The sequence below is a fragment of the Macrobrachium rosenbergii genome, chromosome 34, assembly GCF_040412425.1.
Source record: "Macrobrachium rosenbergii isolate ZJJX-2024 chromosome 34, ASM4041242v1, whole genome shotgun sequence".
NCBI lineage: Eukaryota > Metazoa > Arthropoda > Malacostraca > Decapoda > Palaemonidae > Macrobrachium > Macrobrachium rosenbergii.
In genome coordinates, this window is record NC_089774.1 from 6,076,848 (window position 1) to 6,101,863 (window position 25,016).

The 25,016-nt window shown below is 35.4% G+C and overlaps 1 protein-coding gene and 1 long non-coding RNA gene across 2 annotated transcripts in view; one reads left to right on the plus strand and one right to left on the minus strand.

The window, feature by feature from the left end:
- Window positions 1-525: 525 nt before the first annotated feature.
- On the plus strand, window positions 526-23,704 carry LOC136856111 (probable serine incorporator). Its single transcript, XM_067133759.1, has 7 exons — window positions 526-721; window positions 2,688-2,855; window positions 4,170-4,305; window positions 5,442-5,570; window positions 9,976-10,116; window positions 11,074-11,241; window positions 12,439-23,704. The coding sequence occupies exons 1-7, from the start codon at window positions 662-664 to the stop codon at window positions 13,206-13,208; spliced, it is 1,572 nt and encodes a 523-aa protein (XP_066989860.1). The 5' UTR covers window positions 526-661; the 3' UTR covers window positions 13,209-23,704.
- LOC136856113 (uncharacterized) overlaps window positions 23,062-25,016 on the minus strand; it is a 28,580-nt gene continuing 26,625 nt past the window's right edge. Inside the window, exon 4 of the long non-coding RNA XR_010858240.1 lies at window positions 23,062-23,576. This is a non-coding gene — a long non-coding RNA (uncharacterized lncRNA). The remainder of the gene's footprint in view (window positions 23,577-25,016) is intronic.

The following is a 25,016-nucleotide window of genomic DNA, read 5'->3' on the forward strand; positions in this document are numbered from 1 at the left end:
AACATATTTTTATATAATGTTTATTTGTTGGATATATGGGTAGACTAGTGTCATTTTTATTGGGCCTGTTTGTTAATTTTCCGAATGTTTATAAAACCTGTAAAATGGTCGTGTGCTACAAAGTATAACCAAAAAACTTTGAACTTTGTCACGTAATTCGCGAAACTCGTAACTAATAGAATAAATCTTAAAGTATTTTAAACGAAAGGGAGAAAATACGTTATATTTTTCCTCTAAAAATGTCATTGTAACATCGGAAATTGCGAAATTGATGAAAAACTTCGATTTTCATTCAGGCAGAAGAAGCTCGCTCCTAATGTCAAAAAGGTAACCTTGAAATACGAGTCGGTTTATCGAAACGAAATCGATAAAAATAACCTAAATATCGGCATAAAAACGTTATTATCTCATAACGAATTTAATATAATATTAAAACTAAGCCATTTTATAGCAACAAATTAGATATACATCAATTAAACTGACCTAATTCCGGCAAAGGTCAAACCAACAACACGACCCTGATCTACAAACAATAACAAAAAGTCAAGGGGGAAATGTTCGCAGGATGACTGTGTCGAGGGCGGTTTCTCTACTCCGAGTGACATATTACGCGTATCATTGACCCCTCTCCTTATTCCCCGTCGAAAACGGAATATTCGACATGTCGACAATGTATGGCGACGAAGAATTCGTCGAAGAGAGGAACTGTTGTCGACCCCAGGTGAGATATATAAGGCGGTTGGCCCCTTCGACGAACTTGGCCGAAAATTAGGATTATCGAGTATTATATTTTTTTAAATTTATCCTTTTTTTTCAATTTAGTCGAACCTGTTAGGCTTAGGATTAATTAAATTAACCGATTTAGCATCGTATTTATCAGTTAGGTTAATCTAATCTCGGTAGATTAGGGTAATTTGTATGGTCCGTTCGCCGAACTTGACCTAAGTAAAGGGTTACGGTCAAATATATATTTTTTTTAATTTAGCCCAACAAGTTAGGTTTAAGCTTAATAAAAATAACAACTCTGGTATAGGATGCATAGTTTAGGCTTGGTTAGGCTCGTTTAATTAAAAGAAAATCCTATTTAACCTAACCTAACCTATAACCTTAAAAGCATAGGCCAGCCTAGGTTAGGATAGATACCTTAGATAGATCATATTGGTAATTATAGACACTTAGTATTCATTTTTAAGACGTGAACTATATAAGTTTTTAAAGACTTTTTATCATTGAAAATGCTTGATTAATTATTAAATATATAATTCACTATAGATTATGATCATGGCCTGCTAGTAGGAGGTAGAGGATGATTGAAAATGAGTAAAAAACATATATATTTATTGTATATATCCTAATATAACTTACCCATCTAAACCTAATAACCAAATATCATTGAAACTGACCCAAAATTTATGACTTTTTATTGATGTTCCTCATTTCATTGGATATGGGCTAAATATGCATTTACAAAAATGAATATCAAATATATCTGCTTCTTTGATTGGGGACAGTTGAGCCAATTTATTCATGTTTAACTATCTATAGGAAAAATTATATATAAATTTATTGGTAGCAGTCAAGGACATAACAGCAGTTTTGCCTTGCATTATCGAGTGGTTGCCTATATCGTTATATTTGTAGACGTTTGGTTGCTGTTCTTTAAGTAAGACAGTCTCAAATAGAGGTTAGAGGAAATATTAAATTAAGGGTATGTAAAAAAGATTTTTTGTTTATTAGACTTTAAATAAAATTGTTATGGATTTCAAGATGGTATTCAATATTCGTCAGTGGTCTGGTAATGCACAAACTTGCGAGTACGGAAACCAAAGCCTAATGACGTATTTTCCCGTGCTGCATTTGTTCAGTGGCAAATAAATTTGGTAAAATTTTTACGCTCTTCTTCCCTGTCATCTTTCAAGCTATCCATGTAGAAGTTAAAATCTAGATCAACATCTCTTAATGAGTCACGACATTACATAAATAGACTAGTTGTGATTTTGACATTATTATTGGGGAGTCTAAAAAGACAAATGAGTCACATTTATAGATTCTCGTAGGGCTCGCCTGAAGGATTAGGTCTTATAAGAAAGGTTAGATGTAGAATGATTTATAAAGGTAAAGAAGTTATAAAGTTAGAATGGAAGGGACCATATGGAATATATGGAAGGTGAAACGACAAGCAGTACAGTTTGGGCACCACACTTGCCGTGCTGCGACACGTACCCACCTAAGAGGAAGTATTTTGACACAAGCACAAGTAGTCTAGGGAGAGCTGGGTAAATCACAGGGATTTGGAAGAATAATAGGTAAAAGGGTTTCACTGTAACTACAGTTTTGGGAGAAACTGTTTGTTAGTGAAAGATTTTCCTTTAATTGGGGTTAGATGTGAAATGAACACTCTCCACTCCATTCTACCTTGTGCAATATCTGTCTGGAATGCGATCAGATTTAACTCTTCATTCCTGTATCTTTCTCTGATTGTGTGTGTTTTACGTTTGGCCTTGGTTGTGCTTCTTCATCTACTGCTTTCTGACGTAACTCCTGTTCTTCTCATCATGTCCAAAAGTACCTCAAATAAAAACATTTCCATAGTACTGTTGCCAACACATACATTGCATTTGGCATTCATGGTTTTAAGGGATAAATGCCATCTTAGACACTGTTATAGCTTGTCTCTTCCTTTTCAGTTCGGATGCCTTTGTGGAACGTCGTCATGTCGCTGTTGCTGCCGATTTTGTCCGAGTGTGTCGGAGTCGACATCAACACGTTTGGTGTATATCTTCTTTTTGATGCTGAGTGTCGCTATGATGGCCCTCATGATATCCGTGCCAGTAAAAGAAGGGATAATGGAGTTGGTATGTTTTCCATGGAACGAGATTGAAAAGACTTAGTGTGTAAGAAAAGACTGCAAATATTCTAATTAAGAACGAATGAAAAGCTTCAAAGTGCAGTGACTGTGTTTCTTTATTCGATTTTTGCCTTGGCAATACCGAGCTCTGTTCTGAAAATTACCCATTAGCACCCTGCAATGATACCAAAAAAATATAAAATGGAATAAAAAACCAATATCGAGGTGTAAATAACTTAAGATTACAAAAGATACTTACGTGTTCCATTTGCTCCGAAAAGGATACAAACCTTTGTCATTTATATGCAATACCATCAGCAAAAGCTCAAAAGCTGATCTGTTGTTGAAGCTTTGTAACTGGGTGGTTAACTAGTGGTAGATGAGTGAATGATTTTGACTCACCCACACACTTTGTGTGTGGTGCCCCTTTTTCTTTGGCTGCTTTGCTATGGGGACATATTGGGTTGGCAGGTCCCTCACCCTTTCATTTATCTGCCACTGGTTAACTACCTTATGACCCAGCTTCAGTAACCAGTCCCACTTTCAAGCGTTTGCCAAAGGCATTCCGTCTAAAAGACTTGAGAAAAAATGTAGAGTAGTTCATAAATTTTCATTATTTTTGCTGATACAAAGAATATTTCAGATTTGAAGAGAAGTTATGAATTTCAAAGTTTCTACTTCTTCACATGTTACAAGGGTGACTGACCGTGATTTTCTCTGAGGGATAAAAATTCATTAGGAGCAGTGGTGAAGACTACTGTATTTAGAAAATGTTTTCTCAAGGATGAGTTGGTGATATTTAAAGTGACAGCTACTGCACTCTTATATCCACGATTCAGTCAAGGGCAAAGATTTTAATAGTAAATATTGATACCTGTCAAACACTGTTCACAAAGTAGGTGTCTTTTACATTGTAATGCTTTTTATAGAAGTGGATTTTCAAGAACGTGATAATCATTCCTTTATACAGTCAGATAAAGTAAATTAAAGTTATCTGAGTTATCTAGCACTCAACAACAAATGTTTCATAAGTATGTACTATTGTATAACTTTCTTGAACTTACTGAGTAATGCAACACAGTATGAATTTGGAATTTCATTCTGATGCACGAAGCTTTTGACACTTGATCATTGCAAACTTTGTAATAAGTGTTTAGGAATTTAGGCAAGAAAGAGCAGTCCATCTGAGATCATTGAAATAAAGCAATTAGTAGTTACCTTTCATTTGAAATAAGTTATTATAGTGCAAGTATTCCGTAATATTTTAAATGATTTGTAATCACTTAACCAGTGATTTGATTTTGCTAATTTTACTCAACAGTTTCCAGATGAAAACATAGTCTGCGAGTGGCTCGGGGCTGGAGACCAGTGTCAAGATGCTCTCGGTTACGTTGCGGTGTACAGATTAGGGTTCGCGTTTACCTGCTATCACTTTCTTCTCATGTTAGTCACCTGTGGTAAGTGAAGCGAGTTTGTTTTTAACATAGTTAAGATGATGAAGCTTGTGCTCATATAAACTGCAAACCTGTGTAAAAAGTCTTGGTAAAAGCAGGTGATCCCATAGTGGTAGAAATTGTTCTTATATGGTCACCTTTTGGCAAAAATCTTTATGCCTAGTGCCACAAAAATCTATTAAATGTGACTCATTGGTTTTGAATTACTCTATATGATATTAATTCTTGGTTAGTTTATAGTTGGTCACTTTAGTGACTTTCTTCATCTTTCTTTTAGTTTAGTAAACTATTAATTCCTTGTCATTGAAAGGTTGAAATTATCATGCAAGTAGTGTTGAGTGTCCCATATACATTAATCTACTGATCCTTATTCCTATGTGCAGTATACTGTTTACATTTCATGTTAGAAAAGTTACTATTACCCATTGAAAATGAAAGCTATTTTTATGGATAACCACAGTGATATGCATATTTTTAACAGAGCAGTTCTTTTGATGGCTTGGAAGTAGAATTAATAGGTTTGTCATCAATATGAAGAAATCAAAACACTGTAAAATCAATTTGTTTCATGAACCCAACAGAAAGTGGATATTTTCAATGGGGGTTATTTCAAAACAAAGACTTCATAATTGCAGTGCACTGGGAAGATCGTGACAAATTAGGAAATTCCCAAGAAATGTGAGGTCTGGAAGCTAAAACCAAAATAAACTGAGATGGTTTGGCTATGCTGTGAGAGGCCCAAAATTTTTGGAGAACTGGCGTAAATAAAGACCTGGCATCTGATCAAATTCAGGCAGGTTTTCCTTGTAAAGGGAGAACCTGAGGTAAACAAAACAAGATAGATTCGGAACATTTACTCTGAGTTCTCATGTTCCCCTTGGATGCGATTAGCTCTGTTGACTTTGATAAAAGTGATCTAAAAGTGACACCTTTTGGCAGGGAAGGTTTGGTGTCCTTTAAACCACTGCTTCATTTGTGGAAAGGAACCGTTTGGCCATGATGGCACCGGCAAAAACCAGTAGGTTTGTTTCTATGGAACATGAAAATACAAAGAGTTTTGTATTGTAATGTTGAATGTGTCAGGAACTACAAGTGCTTTTACATTTTCTATATCCCATCACTTTCGTTCCTTTTAACAGGTGTTTCAAGTAGTCGGGAGTGCCGAGCGGGTTTGCACAACGGCATGTGGTTTTACAAGTTCATACTCCTATTAACGTTCTGCATTGGGGCGTTCTTTATCCCAGACCCTCAAGACTGGTTTATCACAGGTATGTTTGATACACAGTTTACTGCAGGTTGTTTACTAGTCATTTATTACAAGTATGGTGATGTATTACAAAATTTAACTTTTTACGATGTTTGATATAAGCAATTATGTAGGGTTGTTTCCTTGTCATTCAAGTGGAAAATAATTCTCGTTTCTATATTATAAAACATCAGTGTACTAATATACAAAAAGAAATGTTGAAAACCTTGTGAGTGATATATTTTTATGGCAAGATTCCAGTCCCCTGATTTATCTTCCTTGTATCCATAATGCCTGTGAGTCATGAGGACATAGCTACCTTACTCACTAACATCTAGATGGAAAAATATCAGTTTGAAGAGAGGACAGGTCAAGGATTTTTCATTTTATATCCTGCTGTATACATTTGACCCCACTAATTTTCGATATTGTTTCATTTTTATGCATTTTAGTACCTTTATTTTTTAGTTTTTTACAAGGTACTTGGTTTCCATTGATAACTTACTAGGTACAGACATATAGTGCATGCTTAATGCAATGAATATCTCAATATGAAAAACAGTTTATATACTTAAGTACATTTGTATTTGTAAAAACAAGTTCATAAGTAAACATTCCCTATTTTGATTTGTCATAATCTAGCCTGGGATTGGCCTTTCTTTCGTTGGTCCTTGTATAAATATGCAGATTGAAGTACTGTACCTTAATCGGAGCTTCAGGAAGGTACATAATGTCTTTTGGGTTGGGACATGCTGTCTCAACCCTCCTAAATTACTTTTATTTTTGCCCGTATCTTGACACTGGTCAACATATGACATGATATGACATTTTTCATATTGTTTAGCTATAATCATAATTAGAGTAGAGTACTAATATTGCTAAAAAGGGTTAGTTTCTTTCCACGTGGCTGTTTAGCTGCTTCAACTTTTCCTTGTTCCAGTTATCATATCTCAGGAACAAATTCTTTGGACTAGACAGGGTGATTGAAGTTCTCGTTAAACTACATTGCATTAATAAATACTTGGTATCAAGCTTTCCAGAAGCTGTGTGTACAAATTTTAATGTATTATTGAGGATATGAGTGATAATTGAATGCTTAATTGTATTTTAGTTTGGTGGACAATAATATTAAAATATATTAAGACAAGATTTGCAAAGTCTGAAACAGCAATCATCTCTCTCCAGGAGACTCGGGCAGAAGATGTCTACTTCCAATACTTTGGAAGATTTTCACCCCATTTTTAGGTATTGCCAGGTAAACTTGATAAACCCATTTGCTGGTGGGACTAAAATACACCTATCCTTTGACCACTAATTGTGGTCAAATATACATAGTTGAACCATAAAAGTACACCTGTGACAAGGACTACAGGTGTGTGACATGTTTACTTGAGTAAGAGGTTCCCTTACCTTCGTTTTTACGGCCCAGTGAAAACTATTTACACAATAGTAATTTTTCATGAATGTTTCTAGATGTGAATACCATCAAGCATATTTTTTTTGCACCTTATATAAATTTTCCTTAATGATCTGCTAATGGAGAATGAATCACTTTATTTCTCAATGTTATTTTATACCTTGATTATTTTAGCACCTTATAAAAAGTTTTTTTAATTATTTTTATTAAATTATTCTGCATGTGTTCATGTATCCTTATATTTTTGTACATACAAATCATAACATAAAGGTTGAAATGCATCGATGGGTATATTAATTTATAATTAAGACTCTTAATTATAATCAATTTAGTAAAGACTTTTTACTTTTATTTTGGTTAATTTCTCTACAGTATTTTGTACAGTGCTTTCAGCTGCATGAAATTTTCAATTTTGTTTTTGACACCAAACTTTTCAAGTGTTTAGTAGACAAATTCAGTAAAACCAAGACCTTTAAGCAGCTTAGAAGGGAGTCATTATTCAGTACTTGAGGTTCATATATCTATATTCCTCTGCTCCCAGCCACAGGGCCATCTACCTTTATTACTCATTCATTCCATTTGGTCTCTTCATATTGCTGTCAAACTTCACCTTATTGCAGTTGCCTTTTCTCAGTTAAGAACCTATTGGATCTGAGAATTGACTCAGTGTTCTCGTTAAAGAACTTTATAGTAATGGCTTGTGATGTTTGCACAAAGATTGTATCAGCGTAAAATTTGCCCAGATGATGCCACTCTCCTAAATTCTTATCAGAAGTTTCTTAGAGCTCCTGTCGTTTAGCTTTAGAAATACTTTTTGATGATTGTAACATATGTTTTAATTGTACTAGATAGATTTTGCAAGAACTCTTAACATTTTAGTCGGTCCTTGGCTGTCAGTTTAGATACAAATCGAAATTCATGCGTGAAGACATGATATTTTTCTTTTTATGAGTTGTTGTGTTTTATTGTAAGATCACAGAAAAATAAGTACCAGAGAGATGGATTATAGGTTATTTTGGTCAAGTTGGTCAAGGAAGGATGTGGGAAGCCCTACTTTCCCCCCAAAAAATTAAAATGGTTTCTTAAGATAAAGAAAGAAGTGAAGGTGTTGACATATGTGGTGTTCGTGGACTGGAAAATAGGGAAATTAAAATCTTGAGATATTTTGGACCTGTGATGAGAAAGGTTGACTGGCATAAGCAGAGTAGTAGTTGATGTCAAAGTACCATAGGAAGACCAATGAGAAGGCGCAGAAATTTAAGAAGTGCACAAACGAAGACCAAGACCACATAAGAATTCAGACAGAAAGTTCACAACACACAAATCAGTATAAAGAACTCATTTCATGTTGAACGCTTTAAAGTGAAAATCGAACATAAGAACTTTATGTTGATGGATGAGGCCATTTGGTTTCTCCATTGTTAGGTAACTGAGAATTACCTTTTTGCCATGCCAGGCAAGATACAGTGTAAAGGAATCTGTACTACTTGACCCAGAATTATATTTCTTTTGGCCTACATTCATGTGCAGTGCATTTTTTTCAAGAAAGAGGATCCAGTGACAAATGATGTTTTTAGATTTTTCACTTTCATTTGTATACAGTATTCCTGTTAATTCCTTCTTGGTCCCAGAAAATTAGTCTGTTAAACTTTGAATCATTCTCCAGAATTTTGATACATTCTGTGGAATTCAGTTTCATTCTGTAGAAGAGGATCTTGTTGATGTCAAACATGCTGTGTGATTCCAGCCCCTGCTGCATTGCATTTTGTATTTTCCATTGTATTAGTTCCATTTGGTCTCTACCCACTTAGCTGTTCAGCTACTTTAATTTATCTCCCTCCAACTTCACCGTTCATATAAAAGCATGTGCAATTATTCCCATAGTGGGGTAGTGTCATCAGCCTACCTCAAATGGTGCACTGTAGGCATTACTGAAGGTTCTTTGCAGCATCCTTTCTGCCCCAAGCTGCAACCTCTTTCATTCCTTTTACTATATCTCCGTTCATATTCTCTTTCTTCCACCTGACTTTCCCCAACCCTCTCCTAACAATTGTTTCATAGGGCAACTGCAAAAGGTTTATCTCCTGTTACACCTTTCAGACCTCCTTCCTGTCAGTTTCCTTTTCAGCGCTGAATGCCCTCATAGGTTCCAGCGCTTGTCCTTTGGTTTAAATTCTGTATTCCTGTCCAAGTGCGATTTATTTTATCACTTTTCGTTTGTTGTTAGATCAACGATTGCAGTGTCTTGGACATTCAGAATATGAATGTTTGCTATATATAAGTGATAGGTTTGTATGAAAAAATCAGTTATGTTCATAAGAAATCCTTATTTCTGACAAAGTCTCATGACGTAACTAACTTGGGAAACTTGGAATTTCACAGTCCCAAACATAAAGGGGTGAACGTAAGTTGTCATTTCGAGCAAAGGTCAGTGTAAACATTTTTCTGATACTTAGCGTTTTCTCATTAGATATCCCTTATGTGAGAGGACTTGCATGTACTGTGCATAAAGAATTGCAATTGTAGAGACACAAGGCATTCAAAATTTACTGTTGATTAGTTTTTTAAAGAACATTTATAAGTAAAATCCAATTGGATTGCTTTGGTAGAGGTAGTATAGAATGACCCCCTTGAATTATTGTTATCCAGTGAACATCTCCCTACTTTACATCAAAAATACCTCTGTGGTTTTGTGGTGATAGTTTTTTCATAAATAGTAAACATTCTATTCCTTGTAGGTCTGAAGGTGGAAGAAAGCTGGTTACATAGTTGTAGATCAGTCTTTTAGGGGTAATATCCTGTTTCTTAAGATCATCAAAGGCCTATTTCATTGATGTAGATATTGTACCATACATTGGTTTTTATATTGTAAGATACAATGGTTTATTTGAGTTCTGGTTAATACATTAGATATCTTTAGTAACAATGAGGTATTTTACCATGGCAGAATTTAGTTGTATTTTTCCAATTTAATTTTGATTATAATTCCTCACTATCTTTCCAAATCCAGTCTGGATGTATACGGCAATGGCTGGAGCTGCTCTGTTCATAGTGATCCAACTATTGCTTCTCGTGTTCCTGTACCATTCGTGGACCGACAAAATTGCTGCCCGGGTGGACAATGGAGGTTCACGATGCTTTTGGTATGGCTGTAAGTGTCGAGTTGTTTCTTAGTTATTCAAGTACTTATCCATTCATATAAAATACTGACTTAGGTCACTCGTTCTACCCCCATACTTTTCACCCGTTCCATATGTTTTTATCACCCATCACTTAAGTTTCAACTTTGTATTTTTTCAATTTCAGTCCCTTATCCAAGTGGAGATCCTTGAAGCCAGTGTTAAAGAACTGTATGTAGCAAGCTTCATTAATACAGTAATACAAAGTTCAGGGTTACTGCTCACACTGTTGTCAAAAGATAGTTACACTCTCACACTGGGTCAGGTAAAACTATAATATCAGATGCATGTTCTGATGTGAGTTGCCTCATTGGGAAGTGAAAGTTTTTTGTAGATTTTCCAGTGTCTTAATTATTGTATAATCATTGCTACTTTTTAGTATATTGTCTGACTAAAGAAATTAAATTTAGAATTTTTGCTTGCACTTTTTTGTGGAGAACTTTCAAAGAATATCAATTTTAAGATGTACACATGCAGTGCTTGCTTTGAAAGTGAGTTAGTTTGACTAATATCTGTATTAGTTTCAGGTTAAGCCTTATATCTTGAAAAAATTGTTGTTGCAGTTAATTTTTGGAAGATAATACCTTACCATTATTAGATGGAAATTTTTGTTCAAATTTATTTATCTTCAAATATTTTTTAGGAAAAGATGATTTGATTTCTACAACCATCATCCAACGCCAATTTGATTTGTCGAAGTAGATGTTTCATCTTAATCACACCACAACTTTGCATGTCCATATTGCCAGCGTTGTCCAAAAGCAGGAAAATTCAGCTCAGTAGTGGCATCTTGAGCAGTGCATAATGATCATTTTAATATTTTAAAATTAAGCTTTCGTTATGAATTATTTCAGCTCACTGTCAATTTATAAAGTAAAATGTTTAATGTGAGTGAGAAGTAGTCAAAATACTATCTTTTCTCTTTACAGATGTAGCGTTAACTGCGTCAATAGTAGCGTACAGCGTCTGCGCCTGTGCTGTCATCCTCCTATACTATTATTTTGCTGCTGAGGAGGGATGCGATCGGAACAGGTGGTTCATCCTTATTAACACTGCAGCCTGTGTGCTAGTCTCAGTTGTTGCAGTTGTAAAACAAGGTGGGGATTGCTTTATCTACGTCGTGTTTGTAGCTTGCATACGTTATTTGAGAGTATTAGTTGTTCTTGATAAATCACATACAATTGTATATGTGTATTATGCAGATAGTAACTTATATTTTACATAAACATTAAACTGCTGGTCTCGTGCAAAAGAAAAAGCAATTGGGACAATTTGTGTGGTTTGAACAGAACCAAGTAAGCAACTGATTTAGGTAACTGTGGAAATAAGAAACATCTACAGTAATGCTACATTGTCACTAATTATGTATCATTAGTGTGAATGTTTAAACTTTATCATTGATTATTTACTAATGTATTCGCATGTGGTTGCATGTGATGTTTTTATGAAAAACTGGTATTATGTTACGCTTTCATCCATTCCCTTTGCTCACTTCCAACCCAGCTGCAAATTTCTCTAACCTCTGGTCCAATTGTCACTCACATTGAAGAACAGAGCCTTCTGACAAGCCTTATGAGAATGTAGAAATGTGACTACATTAAGTTAATTTGTAATATTATTTCTGTAATCTTAAGCTAAGAAAGAGAGAACAATATCTTGTGACAACAAGACTGCTCTCCCTACTGATTGCTTCCTGAGCCAAATTTTTTGTAAATAGTTTAAATGAAATTGGAGGCAAGGACCCATACTTTCATTGATTTCAGCTGAGTTATACAAAGCAGTTATTACATATTTTTGTATGACTTGAAGTATTAGTAACCATAAATTGCGTTGTTAATACAGTATGGTATCAGTTCATAGTACAGGCAGTCCCCGGCTTACAGGGGGGTTCTGTTCCAGTGACGCGTCGTAAGTCAGTATCCACTGTAAGTTGGTACTAATTAATAATAGGTGCTGTGGGCTCTTACGGCGCCGTAACATGATTACAGCACTGTAACTAGGTAGCTATTCTTGTTGTAAGCTCCTTTGACGGTGCTTAAGGTGCCGTAACTAGATACCGGTTCTTGATAAATGTATTTGAAAAAACACCATAACTCGTGGATGTCCTGTATGCCTAGATGACCTTAGTATCTTTACTGTGCAGTACTTGCTTATTATAATTTGTTTATCTCTTACTTCCAGTAACCATTTATTTATTGTCTTTGTGAGATCAAATAACAGCCAGGAAAATGAGTCACAAACTTAAATATAAAATCTCATGTTCAGATTCCTCATATTAACTTTAACATTTCCAGGTCCAAAAGATATTCGTCTGCGTCTCCTGCACTCATCGCTCGTCTCAATGTACGTAATATACCTTACTTGGACTGCTATAGGGAGTGCACCACGCAAATTCCAAAAACCAGATAGCCGTAACATCTGGATTGGTCCAGGATTTCACACCAATTCCAGAATCCTTACGACAGAGCAACAGTATTACTGCGGACCAGATGACGACGAAGGAACCGAAGCAGACAGAATAATGCCGTACGTAAGTTTCGTCATTACGTTCACGACAGTCATGTACTCTGCCGTAGGAACATCTTCCACGGACAGTTGCCAGGCTATAGAATTCCCAAGCTGTCCAACCAGACAGAGAATTCATCGGCACAATGTCGAAGACATCGGAGGACAGAGGGTGATTCGAAACGAGGCCGGTGGTTTGGCTTACAGTTATTCCCTTTTCCATGTCATGTTAGGCTTGGCAACCATGTACATGATGATGAGCTTGACTGCATGGTACACCCCGGAGTTTGCGCAGCTCATGACGTTTGGTCGTTCCTGGTCGGCTGTCTGGATAAAGATGAGTTCGTCGTGGGTGTGTCTCATGATATATTTCTCGGTGACTATTTTTCCGGCCATGCTGCCGAGGAAGGGTGCAAGAACGGTACCCATCAATGGAACTACAATAGCCAACGGAAGTTTGCGAGGAAGTCTGCGAAGTTTGGACGACGACGACGACGAAGCTGCTGTTCCTCTTTCTCCGAGTAAGCCAGCTAAAATTGTTCAGGAAACTACAGTGTGATTTTAATTTAACATGCTTTAAATTTCAACATTGTCCTCCTGAATTTTTATTGAAATGCTTATCATATCATTATATCTGTAAATATTTGCTTTTCAATTTATTGGTCTGAAAAGGACTGGTACTTTTCATTTTTTAACACATCAGAGCCTGTAGCTTTTAGAATCTCTGTACAGTGCATCTTTACCAATTTTTATGCTTCGCAAAACATTCTTCTTAGCAATGTGAACTTTTCTGGTAAAAACATCAGAGTAACTATATATTTGTTCCTGCAGGAATACAGACTATTGCCCCTTAAGTAGGAGTATTCGTCAGTTTGAGCTGTAAACGGTTATTGAAACTTGGTAATGAGGTTAATTGGAGTTAGTTGGGCAAATAGTTGCTTTCAAAATCCTTTTCTGCTATAATCCAATTTTTTTTTTTTTTTTTTTGCCAGTTTTTGGGTACAGACTTATTTGATGTTCTTAACTAACTGTCTCATTGGAGCTTCTTTTTCTGTGTCTGTATGTATGTCTGTGTGTTTGTGCGTTTATTATGAAGGTGAATGACATTAGATGGCTTTGTTGCCACTTTTTGCTCTTGTGTTGTTCACTTTGCAGTGGAAGTTTGCCAAGAACTGAGTTAAGACCAAAATTCGTTTGCTTATGTCTTCAGGGGGGAAAAATTCCACTTTGACACTGCTCTAATCTTTTTGGCCCCTTTCTCCTAGACTTCACCACTACCACTCCTCTCCCTGCCCCTTCTGTTCATTCTCCTCTGTCGTGGTCCAAGAGAGGAGGGTGGGTGAAGGTAAGTTTTCAGTACCAGCTATCTTTCAGAGGCAGCCAGGGGACACGTGTGCGCTCTCAGTTGAAGTATCTGCAGAAGACGAAGCCTTCTCTTGGTATTCCGCAACCTTTTTGGATCACTTGGCCACAGCTGAGTGATCCGCTGTTCCTACTACTCCTCTTGCTGCCCCTGTTGGGGATCTCAGCCTAATTGAGCTTCCTGTAGTGGTCATCCTGCCTTTGGGAGATGCACCTGCATTCTGTTGTAGTTGAGAAGAGAAAGGCTCAGCAGGACCTCATGTCTCCCTGTTTCTTTTGAGACCAGGGAACTGCACCACACTCTCTCCTGTACTTTTGCAAAAGTACACAGAGTAGAGTTGGCACTATCCTTTCATTCCAATCGTGCATGTACAGCTGGGGTTGATACAGCAGGTCACTGCTGTACTATACTTCTTGTTTTATGAGAATCTGCAGCACTTGATTGTGCAAGCTTTTGAGCAATGTCTGGTTCATCTGGAGCTCCCATAGCGCAAGTGAGCATTTGCCTGTGATGTCAAATAGTTAGGCTTTGGCTGTCCGTAAGTCATCTTCAACCACTCCACAAAGTCCCTGATGCTAAGTAAAAAAGTTGTGATTAAGGCCAGGTGAAGGGATTCCCTCCCTGTTTACGCACCTACCTTGAATAAGTTTCAACAACTGTTTCCAACTCACACAGAAGAATACCACATTAAAGGCTCTGGTTTGAATACCTAGGAAAACAAATTACTAAAAAATGAATTAACCCAAAATTTATTTTATGTGAACTGTAATCTCGGCTGCAAATTACGGTATATTTCAAAGTCATTTTCAAATAAGGAAAAATTTAGCTCTATTCCTTGAAAGTAAATACCATAAAATCCATGTGAAGTGAACAGAAAACTTATTGGAATACTCTTCACTGCTTTGATAGGAATTGTTTTATGTTACTCAAACAACTTCATTATCAGTAAACTGTGTCAGTAAACAAGACTCAAGCTTTTTGCAGTTACATGAAGTTATACCTGGTACTCAGTCTCTTTTTACTCATCTCTGAATTTAAACGTTAGTGATTCTCTAAACTCTCGTTCTTTTTTATTTTGAAATAATCTCACCACACCACCAAACCAGATTAATAATCTGACACCTAGGGGCTTTGTTCGTATAAGGAAGAAGTTGCACAACTAAGTAAAAAGATAGGGATTATAGATTTGGGCTGACGAAATGTCACAAGGAACCTTCTATGAACTGCTGAGAGTATCTTGTGCAGGGCACACTGTAGGTAGTAAGTAGCTAAAGAAGTCTCAGAAATTGATAATAGCAGTGTTGAACAATAGAAGGACAAGTGTGTCAGGTGCAGTTGTCATTTGAAGAAAAATTTGGAACTTTTTATCAACATTTAGTAATGTTTTTTTGATGATAGCCAAGCTTTTATTGAGAATTATTTTTTTTTGGCAATGGATAGTTACAAATAAACAGAATATTGGCTAAGAAGGATTGCTTAAAAGTAATTAATCTTGAATCCATAAAGTAATGAACAATTTCTGCTGCAGTGTTTACGATTGTAACAAGCAAAACAGAACAAGACTTAGGAGAATTTCTAAAGCATTGAGTATAGTGACATTAACGTAAAATGATAAGGCATTTTTGTCTTGGATTTTTGTCAGTTCCAAGTTTACATTTGGGTTGTGTAGGTGTAAATATTTCTGTCTGTGAGACTGCCAAGTCATCCTGACGGACGTTTATTCTGAACTATGTCACTTTTTGGATGGTAATGATGTATGTATGAAACCTAGACCAGATTTTAATTCAGGCAGAAAGTGCTCAAGGCTTAAGAGAGGGAAGAAAACTCATATCTCGCCATACAGGGACATTTTGACAAAAATGTTGTAATGATGAATTTATAATTTGGTGAGTTGCTGTCAGAATATTATAGGTATGTTCATTCGTTATCATTGTAGCTGAAGTGCATTTCATTCCGTCCATTTGCAGGTTCTGATATTTTTGTTGTGTCTCTTGGTTAGTGGACTAATATCAGATATCTAAATTTAATTTGCCAAACATGGAATGAATCTTCTAAGTTTTTAACTTATTGTAGTTTGTAATGGTCATGGTGGCACAGTAACCATTTGAAGTGTATAGCCATCAGGTAACTATTTGAGACCTTATTTATTAATCTTAATGTTTTCATATCTGTACATCTCCAGCAATTAGTCTGGTACACAGAAAGTACAATTTTTAAGCTAGGGTTGCTTCTAGTTCTCGTGAATTTAATATTTTTATTTTCCCCAACTCAGTTTGTGTAGTCTCCTTGACACCTGGTTTACTGTACATGATTTCAAATCATGCACTAACAAACTTCCTACACATTTATGAATGAAACATCTGTGGTACATTATATATTTACATTTTCCTATTTGTATCTTCATGGTGTGTGTGTGAAAGTATTAAATAACTTGAAAGGATACAATTTACAAGAGGACTATTTTGTAATTGTTGGGTATTCTACTTTTAAACCTGGGTGAAAGTTGGGGTGATATTGCATGAAGGAAATAATGGTTGAACCTCAATAAGTCTGGGAGCATCGGTAAGCACTGCATCGAAAGTATGTTTAACAGTATTTAAAGTCAGTGAAGTTTCTTTTCTCTCAGATTTTTTATTCAGGGTGCAATTATTGTAAAGGTTTTTAGGCTTCCAAACTTGGTTGGAATCTTTGTGACCTGTTATTTCTCTATCAGCCTGCTGTACTGTATTCCTGTTTGGGCAATTTTAAGTATTTTCATTCTTGATTGAAACTGTATTTGGGTAGTTATGTGCCATCACAAGTAGTGTATAATGTGCACTCATTGTTCAGTTTTATACCATGGGTATAAAGCATTGAAACCTTAATATAGAAAGATGTTTACATGCCCCATTCACGGACCTTTGCGATGTCCAAAGTTTGTTCATCACGGTTTTTATACACATTGTATGAAACAGTAAATTATTTTTTTGCCATAAGTATTTAGTAAGAATTTAGGGTAGAATTGCAATATAGTCATGAAATGTGCTAGGACAGTTGGCCAAAATTTAGTCTTGGGGCTTATTGGAAATCAAGAGAGCCACCTCAAGGCTGGTTTTAAAGGTTTAACCATTAACGAGGTTGATTTTGAAGAAATTTACTGTCATTCCTAATTAGTTTAACTTGAGAACTGGTAGCATTTCTAAAATCTGTACAGGTGAAGATTCAAATTAGTTTAGGTAAAGAGAGAGAATGTATTTTCTTCAGTGGCCTTTGATCTTTGAAATTTCCACTTCACACCATACACCATATGTAGGGAATAGTGCCACCTTTCTATCCAAAACCTTGACAGTACTTTGGTTATTAGTGTGAAGACAGGTAGGGTAATACCATCACATATCTGAATCAAGTACATTTAGTAATGTACTTTTTCTCTTCATATTCTGCCTTGGATGAAAAGTAATGATGCTTTTCAATGTATAAAGATGGAGAAAATAACTCAAGAAGTTAAAATAAGTATTTTGAAAGATTTTTGTTAGTGGTTAGAGATTTCCCGTCGATATATTTTTCATATTCAGCAACCCTGAGTAAGTTTTCAGCCTGTAAGAGATTTGAGTGTTTTAATTTTTTTGTAGTGGTTGTGTAGCCCATTGCTTTGAGGTATGTGCTTTGTAGTGGCCTTGGATTTTTCTTTTGTCGTTAACAAGTTCCTATTAAATACCTATTTCGTTTATCCTTAAAGGAAACTAACCTTAGTAAGCATTATGTAAAACCAATCTTTGCTTAACTGCTTTTTAATTTTGCGTAATTATTTTTTTTTTTTTTTTGTGGACGATCCTTTTCAGTATTTGATATTTTTGCGTGTAAATATTCTCATTTGTTTCTTGCGTACAATTTCTTTTACAGATATAGTTGATGAAACTTTTGTGTAAATACATATTTTATATATTTTAATATATTTTACCATACAGTAATACTGTCTCTTTGAGTGGTGAAGTTTTTGTTTCACTTATGTAGATCTGAAATATTTGTTCTTAAGTGTAGGCTTGATTTTACTGCTATAGATCTCCTGTAATGAGAGAATTTGGTAATGTTAGCTAAGCTTTGCTTGATATAAATAGTATTATAGCTATGAATCTCAAGATGTTGCAATTCAGTTGCAGTTTATTTTCTTTTGGTTTGTCAAGGAACGTTTGCTATGCTATCATAAGGATGGCTATTAATAGTGCAGCTAGTTACATGGTAATTGTTTTGATCAAGCAGACGGTTGTGTAGACTACTAGTCTCATATTCAAAAGTGTTTGGATGTGGAACCAATTACTTATTTGCTCTCTTAAACTGAAAGATTTTACTGAAGGGGACAAACATTGCAAATTAATTTAATAGACAGTACAACATTATTGTAAATTGTAGATTTCTCTTCTGGGTTATAGTAACGGTTTTAAATGTTTAAACTGGGCTTATGTGAAGGTTTAATGTTCACGTTGAGTTTGTGCATTGTATTTTAAGTTGATATTCACACCAGGGTACCATTTGAGAAAATCTGATTGAGGTTTTGTTGTGTATAGTAGATACATGCAAAATTGTGATGTGCAGAAATCTGTTTGACATTGTCGTGAGTCTATTTCAACCCCACATTGATAGATGTATTTGGGACAATAATATGTCTGCATTAGATTGATCTAAAAGTTATGTGGAAAGTCTACATATTATTCGGAAGGGGTTAATATGCACGCTGGATATATGGTATGTGTTCACCTAGGATTAATAGTGTAAGGGGTTGGTTCTTCATATTTGTGTATACGTGGGTAAGATTTCCTGATAATATTGTAAGATGCAAATGTCTACAGGGCTTTTGCAAGCAATTGTGTCTCAAGTGGGGTGTTATGAAAAAAGGTGTAAATTGTAATGTCATTTGAGATAAATGTCAATGAAAGGTTATTGCAAGAAACAGTATTTTCTTTGGTTTGATGGATATTTTGAGAGTAGATGCATTACATACGAGTATAGTGTAGGTGTCCAAAATGACAGTGTTAAATTGTCCAGCATTTTGTTCGTCAAAATCGCCATGAAATTTAAGTTCTGTAATTCATGTTTTAGAAGTATTTCAGCAACACATTACATGAACTTTTTCATGAACAAGACATCATCAAGAAAGGAACTACAAATAACAGATGAAGCCATTTATGCCCGACTTAGAGTTACTGCTGAAAGTGTAGTACTGTAGGTCTTTTGAATGTAGATGTTTTCAGACGTAAATAGTAATCACAATGCCTTTTAAGCTTATTGGAGGTGTTTTCCATCTCTAATATGCCATGATAGTTTGTGTTTGTTTATGTTTGGCTTTTTTCTGTTAAAGGGCTTCCTTAATTGCTGATGTTTGAAATTTTAACGTCTCATACAAACCACATTTAATGATTTGTGGCAGTCATTCTCTAGGCATATTTGTATCTGTGCAGTTTATGGTAAAATATGTAACTTTCACTTTGCAAATACTGTATGTTATAAAGTTTGTATGCCTTTGGAAATTATTACACCGAGTGGCTGTCCTTTTTACTGACAGGTCTTATCGAACTTCTGTGACAAGAAGTACTAATTACAAGGGTTGTGAGAAGAATTGGAGTTTGAACTGCTTTTGTTTAATTATTACATCTGTAAATGTTCAGTACAGTTATCTAAATAGGGACCTAAATTTCTCCTGTTGAAATCCATGTACTTTCCAGAACACTGGCTCCTTAATAAGGCAGGAGGTAAATTTGGAGTGTTATTTTGCAGTTAAATTTCTTATAATTTTGCATTTTTGTTTTTTAGGATAAGTATCTTTTGGATAGTTTGATAGGTAATATTTTTAAGGATCTGGTGGGTACATTTTGAGTAGCTAATTATCATGACCAAATTCAAAACCATTTATTTCCAGTGGGCACATCAATATCTCGACTCCTCAATTTCCTCATACGGTTTTTTTTAATGCTCTGCATTGCAAGCCTTGAATCTTAACTAATAACTTAAGAAATACTTTAATCTCAGGCAGAAATTGAATATGTAATATGTTTATGCCTGAACTTGCAGTTTCTGTTTTATATTAAGGAGACGTAATATCAGCTTGACAGTTGGGGGAAATAGGGCAAAGTTATGTCAATTTGTGTTTTTACAAACTAACTTTCTACATAGCCTAACCCTCGAATTATCTGAAGTACACTTGTTACTATAATATGCATTTAAACTTTGTAACTAAAAAAATGCACGGGGACTTACGAGATCAGCAAAATGGATTCATAAATACAGGTCTGTAATTATAGATATGAGAAGCATAATGTATGCCATGACAGTGTATTGTTTTTTTGGTGAATTCACTCATTTTCATTCATGCATTAAGTTTATGGTAATGAATTTATGTAATGCTGATCCTGATGAATCACATTTGTAGCACAAGCCATGGTGTAAGGCCTACAAATATTAGCACTGTAATATATTTTGATGATTAAAGATAAGCTGACTTTGTTATCAGTAATATAGATATATTTAAAGATACATTAGATATAGTTATCTATATTTGGACAGCTGTACAGTAGCTTATATAGAGTAGTTCATCTATATTGGAAAACACATTAGACTAAGAACCTTAAATGACAGGTTTGGTTGCAATTTTTATTCGTAACACAATTTATTGTCCGTCTGTTATCTGTTAGGTGTTTGAAGAATATGTAAACATTGTATTACAGAGATTGTGTATTTTGAATAGGAATATTTGTAGCAGATTATAATTAGTCCAAAACAAAAGCGTACTTCACTTGCAGTACATTTCTGCGAGTCACTTTAGATCTGTTTCTGTTTTACAATTGACAGGGTTTAGACAGCTATTATATTCTTATTTCCTGTTTAAGTTTTCTACTGAATTTAGTTGTTGGCAAGGGATTTCGTTGCATAAACAGACATGGCTATATCTGGACAAATTTGTAATTTGAAACACAAGGTTTTAGTAATACTATAGTGTATGTAAGTTTAAAGTGTAAGATCTTCAGGGGAAATTAATGGAGTAATGGATTTTATATTAATATTTGTAGCTGTAGCAAGTTATTACTTTTTTTTTCTATTATATATTCAGCTTCGTTGGCCATCAACTAGTTTAGTCATTAAATTTTTGCTTATTTAAAAATAAAATTACTAGAACTGGAAGGTAAAATATTTAGAGGGCTGTTGCCCATACCATAATTCTACAAATACTTATATAGTATATAGAAGGAAAACTAGGCACCTTTGAATATTGTGGCCCGAAGTACCGTACTTCAGTTTGAATTTGTGTCCAGAAAGATGCCATATCTCATTTATAACATTAGATAAAATGGGTGGCCGTACAGGTTTTTTTTTACTTTATGCAGCTGTTGATGCTTTTGCTTGCCTTCTTGTAATATAAGTGCCATTAACTCTTCACAGGTTCTTTTCCAGCACGATTATTGTTCCGTTATGAATCTCGGTAGAAACGTGATCAGCATTTATCATGATTAATAATCATGTGATGACTGATCATTTTGTTGAGCTTTTAGAATGCTTTATGTTGTTTTTGAGATTACTCGAAGGATCTGATTGTGTAATTGCTTTTACTGTTCTATACCAAAGAAGAATGCTACACAAAATGTTATATATTTCAGCACAAAATTATATTTTGTCATCCTTTATTGAGAACAAATGTTTGTATTGTTGTAAACAGGTTCCAAGCAGAGCTTCCATAATATATCAGGAAAAAAATACATTTTCCAAAGAGAAGTTTTGTTAGTAAATTTAATTTAGGCTTTGCCCAGCTGTTCAGAAAGTAGTAGCTGTTCTGTTGCCAGCTGTTCAGAAGGTATTAGCTGTTTTGTTGGTTAAATCATAAAAGCATTTTTACAGCAAAATATATTTTAATAAAAATATTTTTCCAGTGAAATCAATATTTTTCCAGTAAATTTTATACCAAGGCATATTTTTATATTTTCAACTGCAATGTATTTGAGAGTAGTTTTTTCATGTATAAAAGACAAGATATTGAAAAGATGTGTAGATGTGGACTCCACATGATTGTTGTTTGTGTGTTTGTAATTTATGTTGTTTGTAAACGTTTGACTGCCAAATATGTGTTCTAGGTTATGTTGGTACATAATGTTAGGTTTGTGTTCTTTAGGCAACAGAATTTTTGTCTCTATAGGAATTACCTACTTGAGGACAGAAAAACTTGGCTAATTAAGATGCTAACACCTAAGTTGAAGCCATTAATAAATTCTAAAGGTTAAACCACAGTCATTGGGACTGAAAGTTCATCATTTAGAGTTGACTTATGACTTTGGGCAACAGAGGATTATACTGAATGGGATTGGGTAACTAATTGATTGAACTTGATCTTAAACTAATTATTTCAAGCAGAACAAAACTTCTGTGATGAGTAAGAGGCGTGATTCTTCGCAACCCCACCTACAGCCAGTAATGAAACAAGGTGCTGACGAACTGCTTTTCCCAGAGAGCGGTTTAATTACTAACATTCTTGGCCCCTTGTTTCACTACCGGCTGAAGGTGGAGTTGTGAAGAATTGTGCCCTTTTACCCATCAAAGTAGTTTTGTTCTGCTTGTAATGGGATTATTTTAAGGCTTAAGTTAGCTCACTATGTTACCCAAACCCATTCATTAATCATCTAATGTTGCCCAACCAGTCATAAGTCAACTCTAAATGACGAACTTTGGGGTCCCAGTGTGGTTTAATTTCTAAATGGCAGGCAAGATTAACTAAGCCGAACAAGTTGCACTTCAGGTCTCTTGTATTATTTAGTAAAATCTCATCCAGATCTCTGGAATCTAGTTCTCCCAGCTAGATTGATACCAGATAACCATCATTTTCATCCTGGCTGATAAGATGAGGGCTTGGCATTCACTCGATTGGCTTGTATAGATGTGCTGCAGTGTGGCCTCTCTTGATGTGAGCACTAATTCGAGTTCTTTGCTGCTGAAGTGTTGGCCTGTGTGGCAGTAGATGGCCTGAGTAGTGCTGTCCTATATGTGCTACAGCATGGCTATCATGTTCGTGCTTGGTCAAGATAAACTGGTGCAGCTGCTAAGCCAAGATGATATCACTGAGGCTTATAATGCTAAGATCTTGCTCTTACGACCGGCTCTGGATAATTGTGACATTGCTGCTGGCTTTCATAGAAGAGGATCACAGGGCTGAGACTTATCATGTCTTGGTGTTCAGACCAGGTTAGTGTTGACACTCCTGGAACTAGAGATATTAAGGTGTGGTTGACTCAGACCCAGTTTTTAAAATGAAGGGCAACACCAACACAGCTGTTCCTAAGATGCTTTGATCTTGCTAATGTTAGCTTGGCTGGTGGTTTATAAGACTAGCTGTAGCCTGGTTGGAGTACAGAATCTTTCATCACTGGCACTGCCTCTAGCATGGTTTGTGACGTCTGGTTGGTGGTTCCTTGCTAGGGAGGCACTGGCTCTTGCTTGATTGGTGCTGGCACTCGATGACTAGTGCTTCTGGCTCTTGTTCACTGCAGAGAAGCTGGTTTTTCTCTTTATCTTGTGTTTTGCCCTTAAGATTGTGACTGGTTGCTTTTCCTGAAACAGTGGGGAATATATAAGTAAACATACCATAAAGAACACAAATCTGATGTTACATTGCTTTTGTTCAGATGCATTCTGTAAAATAGCTTTTGTATCAATAAAATGGATAAATTATGTACAAATAGTTTTTTTCAGTCCTTATCCTTTCCTTTGAAATTCAATTTTGCACTTCCTCAGTCCAAAATTCTGTTGAAATTTCCCAACAGTTACCATAAACATTTCTTCAGTCCGAAATTCTTTTGTTAAAATTTCCTAACATCCTTAGGTGTTTCACAGCAGCTACCATAAACATTTACAAGACAAAAAGTTGACAGGGTTAATAACCAAAGGAAGCCAAAGGGATCAAGATCCAGAGCTTAGCCTCTTGTCTACAAGAAAGCCATTAAAAAGGATATGACAAAAGTATTTGATCTTAGTATAACCAGCTTTCCACTAGTGTTTATACTGTTATCTTAAAAGGCAGATTAATTACACTGAAAGTATGCCTTATGCTTCCAAGTTAATTTATAAGTGTACAAGTTACTTTTGAAATGGGACATTATTCAAACACATTTGAATATTATGGACATAAATAGTCAAGGACATACACTCCATTCCAGCATAACACTTAAGATATCTTAATATTTTGGACATGACACATTCAAGTTCAAAGTTCAACTGAAAATTGTTAAATTTCTTTTTTTTACTTAAAAGCAGTAACAGGAAGGACTCCTTCAAATATCAGATCACAAGGTGAATCTACATAACAAAAAAGTAGTGACTTAGTCTGTGTAAATAAGGTACACTGTAGTTGGTGACTGTATACCACCCAACCTTTTTCCTCTGACTACAAGGGACAAATGCAGAGATGGTTCCCGGGATTATGGTAATACAGACATCAGGTGTGTATATCTAGGATATATCCCAATCACCCTAAATTTCCAATAATTTGTTTTTACAATAATGCAAACATACAAACCTTCACTTTCTACATGGAGATTTGCTCCATAAGCAGGATCTTTTGCCTTGCAAAGCAAGGCAGGCATTGTTTCAAAGGAACTGGAATCAAAAGTTATGAACTTCTGCCATATCCCAAAAGTCTGTGCCAAGTGCACGAGAACGAAGTGACATTCTGTCATCACCTGAAAATCCCGTATTCCCAATCAAGTATTTTGAGCTGTAACCTCCTAAACAGCCTGGTATCCAATGCAAGAGGCTGATCAAGTCCTATGTTAATGTGTCCACCAAAGCAAAGTATTCTCTGGGAGAAGCTCAGAGAACCTGTCATGCCCACAAAAAAAAAACAGGAAATATATGTAGGTGGCAGAAACATCATCAATGGATGAACGAAAATGTTCTACATCTGACCTTCTGTTTGCAAAAATATGGCTGGAGTTGTTTACAGTTAGTAAGGGGAAGAGGAGACCTAGCATCTAATGCTGCACTTCTCTAACC